This window comes from Orbicella faveolata, unplaced genomic scaffold, assembly GCF_042242905.1.
Source record: "Orbicella faveolata isolate gen_17 unplaced genomic scaffold, um_ofav_v1 contig_24, whole genome shotgun sequence".
NCBI classification, from domain to species: domain Eukaryota; kingdom Metazoa; phylum Cnidaria; class Anthozoa; order Scleractinia; family Merulinidae; genus Orbicella; species Orbicella faveolata.
In genome coordinates, this window is record NW_028301552.1 from 1,803,337 (window position 1) to 1,812,294 (window position 8,958).

The 8,958-nt window shown below is 45.5% G+C and overlaps 1 protein-coding gene across 1 annotated transcript; it reads left to right on the forward strand.

The window, feature by feature from the left end:
* The first annotated feature begins 230 nt into the window (after nt 1-230).
* Nucleotides 231-1,368, forward strand: LOC149109952 (uncharacterized). The gene is made up of 2 exons (XM_089292705.1): nt 231-704; nt 1,081-1,368. Exons 1-2 carry the CDS (start codon nt 313-315, stop codon nt 1,169-1,171), a joined length of 483 nt encoding a protein of 160 aa, XP_089148831.1. The 5' UTR covers nt 231-312; the 3' UTR covers nt 1,172-1,368.
* The last annotated feature ends 7,590 nt before the right edge of the window (nt 1,369-8,958 follow it).

An 8,958-nucleotide genomic window follows, 5' to 3' on the forward strand; every position in this document is an offset into this window, starting at 1 on the left:
GCTCGGCTACTCTTTTAGTCTTAAAGTAAAGTGGGGCTATATCTCGTCCCAGAAGCTCGAAAATGAGCGTTCAAAAAGCCTTGCTGTGTCCAGTTTACTGCAGACCAAGGACGTCGGGGGTCAGTTTAGAGTCCCCGGGAATGGAAAATATCCCCCAAGTTCCGGGAAATTTAGCCGAAGTTGGTCAAAATCACGACGCGCGTACGCGGTCTCGGCTACTCTTTCAGTTGACATTCGAAGCGAGCGAAAGATAGGACGCGCGAGAGAATATAGCGAAAAAAAAACGAAAGAAAAAAAGAAGTAGTCGGAGTGATGCCGCCGAAAAAGCGACAGAGAGAAACTAGCGAGAAAGCGGCGAAGGCGGTGAAGGGTAATGCGATTCGTGGTTCTGGAACACAATCAAGAATTGCGCTAGATTTTGATAAGTTGAGGGAAGCTGGCTGGACGATAAAACAGGAGGAGAGGGAGTCGTCCTCGGGAGTTAAGGTCTACCTACGCTACACAAACCCTGGTGGAAAGACACTAAAAAGTGCGAAAGATGTAGAACGGCAACTGAGAGATGAAGGGGTCTTGGAGACCTTTCAAACAACTAAAACCATTGTCAACGCCAAACAAGAGCAGAAATCAACGACCGATTCTCCCCACGATGACTCTGACTACGAACCACCGCTAAAGGAACTTCGTGAGGAAAGCAATAGGGAATGGTGAGACTCCTGCTTGTATCTTGATTTGTAGCTTACAACAAACCGTCTCAATTTCATAACTTTTTTCATTGAAGATTGATGGCTCGATTAGTTGTCTTGTCTAGCATTGAGATTTTCTCACGTTTCTATGATATGTGATCTGTGAGCAATGAATACATTCTCATTACATAAGCGTCCATAACATACGTTTATTTCACTTCCCCTTGGTGCTTCCCAGTGAAATTTTTGATTCATGTTTTGTTAGCTTGTGTAGCTACAAATTTTATGTGAAAACATTAGCTAACCTTGACCGATGATTTTCCAGTGCGCTTTTGTTTACTGTAATTACAATGACTCTGCCAAAGCGCTGTTACTTACAATTGCTTTTATCTTTTAGCATCCGTATCCCAGAAGGACTGTTTGTGGCCACGACGTCAAGCATTAACAAATTCAGTACACGAAGCGATTTATTTACCCGTTCTCTCTGAAAGTACGGTCGAGCGCATTTACTGCTTCCTCGGCTGCCATCACGATCAAAGAGGCTGTCACATTTCGAATTACCAGGTTTTATTGCGTTGAGCTGTCAACAAGACCATCCTTTGGGAGACCACAGCAGGACATTTTTTCGTATTTTTACCGCGAAAACCTACATAGAAACGAAACTTCGCATGCCAATATCTCAGACGGGTTTGGTTTTTCCGACCTAAAACTTAGCATACGTTTGTGTTTTAAAATTATCTTCCAGCGGACAAAAAAATTTTGGCAAAACAAAAATGTCACTTTAGCCTCCAGGAATACCTTAAAGTGAAGTGGGGCTATATTTCGCCCCAGAAGCTCGAAAGTGAGCGTTCAAAAAGTTTTCCCTTGTCAAGTTCACTTCAAACCAAGGTGATCAGGAGTTAGTTTAGGGTCCCCAGGACTGGAAAATATCCCCCAAGTTCCGGGATATCGAGTTGAACTTGGTCAAAATCACGATGTCTTTAAAGCGGTCTCGGCTATTCTTTCAGTCTTCACGTGAAGTGGGGCTATATTTTGGCGCAGAAGCTCGAAGATGAGCGTTCAAAAAGTTTTGCTGTGTCCATATCATTGCAAACCAAGGCCATCATGACTTAGTTTAGAGTCCACAGAACTGGAAAATATTCCCTAAGTTCCGGCAAATCGAGCCGAAGTTGGTCAAAATCCCGATGCGCGTAATGCAGACTCGGCTCATCTTTCACTCCTCAAGTGAAGTGGCGCTTTATTTCGACCCAGATGCTCGAAACTCTGCTTTCAAAAACTTTTGCTGTTTCAATTTCACTGCAAAACAAGGTCATCAGGACTTAGCTTATAGTCCCCGGGACTAGAAAATATCCCCAAGTCCCGGGAAATCAAGACGAAGATGGTCAAAATCACGATGCGCGTAAAGCGGTCTCGGCAACTCTTTAAGTCTTAACGTGAAGTGGGGTTATATTTCGGCCCAGAAGGTCCAAAGTGAGCGTTCAAAAAGTTTTGCTGTGTCCATTTCACTGCAAAGCAAGACCATCAGGAGTTAGTTTAGAGTCCCCGGGACTGGAAAATATCCCCCAAGTTCCGGAAAATCAAGCCAAAGTTGCTGAAAATCGCGATGCGCGTTAGACGGTCTCGGCTACTCTTTCAGGCTTAAAGTGAAGTGGGGCTATATTCGGCTCAGAAGCTTGAAGGTGAGCGTTTAAAATGTTTTGCTCTGTCCATTTCAATGCAAACCAAGGCGATCGGGAGTTAGTTTACAGTCCCTGAGACTAAAAAATATCCCACAAGTTCCGGCAAATTGAGCCAAAGTTGCTCAAAATCACGATGCGCGTAAGGCCGTTTCGTCTATTTTTTCAGTTTTAAAATGAAGTGGGGCTATATTTCGACCTAGAAGCTCGGCACCGAGCGTGCGCTAATTTAATCTGTGTCGATTTCACTAAAAACTAAGGCAATCAGGAGTTAGTTTAGAGCTCCCAAAGCTGGAAACTATCCCCCAAGTTCCGGGAAATCGAGCTATGGAGGCTCAAAATCACGATGCGCGTAAGGCGGTCTCGTCTACTCTTTCAGCCTTAAAATGAAATGGGCTATATTTCGGCCCAAAGGCTCGAAAGTGAGCGTTCAAAAAGTTTTCCTGTGTCCATTTCACTGCAAACCAAGGCCAAGAGGAAATACGTTAGAGTCCCCGGGACTGTAAAATATCCCCCAAGTTCCGGGAAATCAAGCGGAATTTGGTCAAAGTCACGTTGCGCGCAACGCAGTCTCGGCTACTCTTTCAGTTTTAAAGTGAAGTGGGGCTATATTTCGACCCAGCAGCTCGAAAGTGAGCGTTCAAAAAGTTTTCCTGTGTCCATTGCACGGCCAACCAAGGCAATCAGGAGTTAGTTTAGAGTCCCCGGGACTGGAAAATATCCCCCCAGTTCCGGGAAATGGAGCCGAACTTCGTCAAAATCACGATGCGCTTAAGACGGTCTCGGCTACTCTTTAAGTCTTAAAGTGAAGTGGGGCTATGTGTTGGCCCAGAAGCTTTAAAGTGAGCGTTGAAAAAGTTTTGCCGTTTCCATTTTACTGCAAACCAAGGCAATCAGGAGTTAGTTTAAAGTTCCCGGGTCTGGAAAATATCCCCCAAGTTCCGGGAAATCGAGGCGTAGTTTGTCAAAATCACGATTCGCATAAGGCGGTCTCGGCTACTCTTTCAGTCTTAAAGTGAAGTGTGGCTTTGTTTTGGCCCAGAAGCTCGCAAAAGAGCGTTAAAAAAGATTTCCTGTGTCCATTTCACTGCAACGCAAGGCCATCAGGAGTTAGTTTAGAGTCCCCGGGACTGGAAAATATCCCCCAAGTTTCCGAAAATCGAGCTTAAGTTAGTCAAAATTACGATGCGCGTAAGGCGGCCTCGGCTACTCTTTCAATCTTAAAATGAAGTGGGGCTAAACTTTTGGGCCCAGAAGCTGGAAAGTCACCGTTCAAAAAGTTTTGCTGTTTCCATTTCACTCCAAACCAAGACAAGCAGGAGTTAGTTTAGAGTCCCCGGGACTGGAAAATATCCCCCAATTTCCGGGAAATCAACCCGAAGTTTCTCCAAATCACCATGCGCGTAAGGCGGTCTCGGCTACCCTTTTAGTGTTAAAGTAAAGTGGGGCTATATTTTGGCCAAGAAACTCGAAATTGAGCGTTCAGAAAGTTTTGCTGTGTCCATTTTACTGCAAACCAAAACCATCAGGAATTAGTTTAGAGTTCTCAAAACTGGGATATATCCCCTAAGTTCCGGAAAATCAAGCCGAAGTTGCTCAAAGTCAGGATGCGCGTAAGTCGGTCTCCGCTACTCTTTCAGTCTTCAAGTGAAGTGGGGCTCTATTTCGGTCCAGAACCTCGAAAGTGTGCGTTCAAAAACTTGTGCTGTGTAAATTTCACTGCAAACCATGGCTATCAGGAGTTAGTTTAGAGTCCCCGGGGCTGGAAAATATTTCCCAAGTTCCGGGAAATAGAGCTGAACTTGGTCAAAATCACGATGCGCGTAACGCGGTCTCGGTTACCCTTTCACTCTTAAAGTGAAGTGTGGCTTTATTTCGGCCCACAAGCTCGAAAGTGAGCGTTCAAAAAGTTTTGCTGTGTCCATTTCACTGCAAACCAAGGCCATCAGGCGTTAGGTTAGAGTACGCGGAAGTAGAAAATATCGCCCCAGTTCCGGGAAATCGAGCCCTAGTTGGTCAAAATCACGATGCGCGCAAGGCGGTCCCGGCTACTCTTTCAGTCTTAAAGTGAAGTTGCGCTATATTTCGGCCCAGAGGCTCGAAAGTGCGCATTCGAAAAGTTTTGCTGTGTCCATTTCACTGCAAGGCAAGGCCATCAGGAGTTAGTTTAGAGCCCTTGGGACTAGAAAATATTTCCCAAGTTCCGCCAGATCGAGCCGAAGTTGGTCAAAGTCACGATGCGCGTAAGGCGCTCTCGGTTAGTCTTTCAGTCTTAAAGTGAAGTTGGGCTATAGTTCGGCCAAGAAGCTCGAAAGTGCGCGTTCAAAAAGTTTTGCTCTGTCCCTTTCACTGGAAACCAAGGCCGTCAGGAGTTAGTTTAGAGTCCCCGGGAGTGGAAAATACTCTCCAAGCTCCAGGAAATCGCACCGAAGTTGATCAAAATTACCATGCGCGTAACGGGCTCTCGGCTATTCTTTCAGTCTTAAATTTAAGTAGGGCTATATTTCGGCCCTGAAGCTCGAAGGTGAGCGTTCAGAATGTTTTGCTGTGTTCATTAAATTGGAAACCAAGGTCATCGGGAGTTAGTTTATCGTCCCCGGGACTTTAAATTATTCGCCAACTTCCGGGAAATCGAGCAAAAGTGGCCCACAATCACGATGCGCGTAAGGCGGTCTCGGTTAGTCTTTCAGTCTTAAAGTGAAGTTGGGCTATAGTTCGGCCAAGAAGCTCGAAAGTGCGCGTTCAAAAAGTTTTGCTCTGTCCCTTTCACTGGAAACCAAAGCCATCAGGAGTTAGTTTAGAGTCCCCGGGAGTGGAAAATATTCTCCAAGTTCCAGGATATCGCGCCGAAGTTGATCAAAATCACCATGCGCGTAACGGGCTCTCGGCTATTCTTTCAGTCTTAAATTTAAGTAGGGCTATATTTCGGCCCTGAAGCTCGAAGGTGAGCGTCCAGAATCTTTTGCTGTGTTCATTAAATTGGAAACCAAGGTCATCGGGAGTTAGTTTAGCGTCCCCGGGACTTTAAATTATTCGCCAACTTCCGGGAAATCGAGCAAAAGTGGCCCAAAATCACGATGCGCGTAAGGCGGTCTCGGCTACTCTTTCAGTCTTAAAATTAAGGGGGGCTATATTTCGACCTAGAAGCTCGAGACCGGGCGTGCGCTAATTTTACCTGTGTCCATTTCACTGACATCTTAGGCCATCAGGTAATAGTTTAGAGTCCTTGGGACTGGAAAATATTTCCCAAATTCTGGCAGATCGAGCCAAAGTTGCTCAAAATCACCATGCGCGTAAGGCGGTCTCGGCTACTCTTTCAGTCTTAAAATGAAGTGGGGCTATATTTCGGCCGAGAAGCTCGACACCAAGCGTGCGCTCCTTTTGCCTGTCTACATATCACTGAAAACTAAGTTCATCATGAGTTAGCATAGAGTCCTCGGGACTGGAAAATATTGCCCGAATTCCGGCAAATTGAGCCAAAGATGCTCAAAATCAAGATGCGAGTAAGGCGGTCTCGGCTACTCTTTCACTCTGAAAATGAAGTGGGGCCATATTTCGGTTCTACAAGCTTGACACCGAGCGTGCGCTCCTTTTGCCTGTGTCCTTTTCACTAAGAACTAAGTCCATCTGGAGATAGTTTAGAGTCCTCGAGACTGGAAACTATCCTCCATGTTTCGGCAAATTGAGCCATAGTTTCTTAAAATTACGATAAGCGTACGGCAGTTTCGTTTACTCTTTCAGTCTTAAAATGAAGTGGGGCTTTATTTCGACCTAGAAGCTCGACAGGGAGCGTGCGCTCCTGTTACCTGTGACCATTTTACTGAAAACTAACGTTATCAGGAGCTAGCTTAGAGTCCCCGGGACTGGAAAATATCCCCCAAGTTTTGGCAGATCGAGCCATAGTGCCTAAAAATTTCGATGCGCTTACGGCGGTTTCGTCTACCCTTTCAGTCTTAAAATAAAGTGGGGCTAGATTTCGGCCTACAACCTGGAACCTACCGTGCGCTCCTTTTACCTGTGTCCATTTCACTGAAAACCAACGCAATCAGGAGTTAGTTTAGAGCTTCCGGGACCGGAAAATATCCCCCAAACACCCGAGAAATCAAGCCGAAGTTGGACATATTTACCATGCGCGTAAGGCGGTCTCGGCTACTCTTTCAGTGTTAAAGTGAAGTGGGGCTATATTTCGGCCCAGAAGCTCGAAACTGAGTGTTTAACAAGTTTTGCTGAGTCAATTTCACTGCAAACCAAGACGATCAGGAGTTAGTTTAGAGTCCCCGGGACTGGAAAATATCCCCCAAATTCCGGGAAATCGAGCCGAAGTTGCTCAAAATCACGATGCGCGCAAGGCGGTCTCAGATGTTGTTGCAGTCTTAAAGTGAAGTTGGGCAATATTTTAGGCCAGAAGCTCGAAGATAAGCGTTCAAAAAGTTTTGCTGTGTCCATTTCACTGCAAACCAAGGCAATCAGGAATTAGTTTAGAGTCCACAGAACTGGAAAATATTCCCTAATTTCCGGCAAATCGAGCCGAAGTTGGTCAAAATCCCGATGCGCCTAAGGCGGACTCGGCTCATCTTTCACTCTTCAAGTGAAGTGGGGCTATATTTTGGCCCAGAAGCTCGAAACTTTTCTTTCAAAAAGTTTGGCTGTTTCAATTTCACTGCAAAACAAGGCCATCCGGACTTCCTTTAGAATCCCCGGGACTAGAAAATATCCCCCAAGTCCCGCGAAATCAAGCCGAAGATGGTCAAAATCACGATGCGCGTAAGGCGGTGTCGGCTACTCTTTAAGTCTTAAAGTGAAGTGGGGCTATGTTTCGGCCCGGAAGCTCGAAAGGAAGCGTTCAAAAAGTTTTCCTGTGTCCATTTCACTGCAAACCCAGGCCATCAGGAGTTAGTTTAGAGTCCCTGGGACTGGAATATATCCCCCAAGTTCCGGGAAATCGAGCCAAATTTGGTCAAAATCACCATACGCGTAAGCCGGTCTCGGCTACTCTATCAGTCTTAAAGTAAAGTTGGGCTATATTTTGTTCCAGAAACTCACAAGTGAGCGTTTAAAAAGTTCTGCTAGGTCCACGTCACTGCAAACCACGACAATGAGGAGTTAGTTTAGAAATCCCGGGACTGGAAAATATCCTCGAAGTTGCGGGAAATTGAGCCGAACTTGGTGAAAATCACGATGCGCGGAAGGCGTTCTTTGCTACTCTTTCCGTCTTAAAGTGAAGTGGGACTATATTTCGGCCTAGAAGCTCGACACCGAGCGAGCGCTCCTTTTATCTGTGTCCATTTTAGTAAAAATTAAGGCCATCAGAAGTTAGTTTAGAGTCCCCGGGACTGTAAAATATCAACCAAAATCCGGCAAATCAACCAAAGTTGCTGAAAATCACGATGTGCGTAAGAGTTTTTGCTACTCTTACCGTTTTAAATTAAAGTGGGGCTATATTTCGGCCTAGAAGCTCCACACCTAGCGTCCGCTTCGTTTACCTCTGTCCTTTTCACTTAATAATACGGCAATCAGGAGTTAGTTTAGAGTCCCCGGGACTGAAAAATATCCCCTAGTCCCCGCAAATCCAGCCAAAGATGCTCAAAAATCATCATTCGCGTAAGGCGGTCTCGGCTAGTCTTTTAGTCTTAAAATGAAGTGGGGCTATATTTCGGCCTAGAAGCTCGACACCTAGCTTGCGCTTCTTTAACCTGTGTCCATTTCAGCAAAAAATAAAGACACCAGGGTTTAGTTTAGAGGTTCCGGCACTGGAAAATATCCCCCAATTTCCGGAAAATCGAGCCGAAGTTGATCAAAATCACGATGCGCGTAAGGCGGTCTCGGCTACTCTTTCAGTCTTGAAGTGAAGTGGGGCTACATTGCTGCCCAAGAGCTTGAAAGTGAGCGTTTAAAAAGTTTAGCTCCGTCTATTTTACTGCAAACGAAGGCCATCAGGAGTTAAATTAGAGTTTCCAGGAGTAGAAAATATCCCCCAACTTCCTGGCAATCGAGCCGAGGTTGGTTAAAATCACCATGCCCGTAAGGCGGTCTCGGCTACTCTTTCAGTCTTAAAGTGAAGTGGGGCAATATTTCGGCCCAGATGCTCTAAAGTGAGTGTTTAAAAAGGTTTTGCTGTGTCAATTTCACTGCAAACCAAAGCCATCAGGAATTAGTTTAGAGACCCAGGGAGTAGAAAATATCCCTCAACTTCCTGGCAATCGAGCCGAGGTTGGTTAAAATCACCATGCCCGTAAAGCGGTCTCGGCTACTCTTTCAGTCTTAAAGTGAAGTGGGGCAATATTTCGGCCCAGAAGCTCTAAAGTGAGTGTTTAAAAAGGTTTTGCTGTGTCAATTTCACTGCAAACCAAAGCCATCAGGAATTAGTTTAGAGACCCAGGGAGTGGAAAATATCCCCCAAATTCCGGGAAATTTAGCCGAAGTTGGTCAAAATCACCATATGCGTAAGGCGGTCTCGGCTAATCTTTCAGTCTTAAAGTGAAGTGGGGCTATATTTCTGCCCAGAAGCTCGAAAGTGACCGTTCAAAAGGTCTTCCTGTGTCAATTTCACTGCAAACAAAGGCGAGCAGAAGTTAGCTTAGAGTCCCAGGGACTGGAAA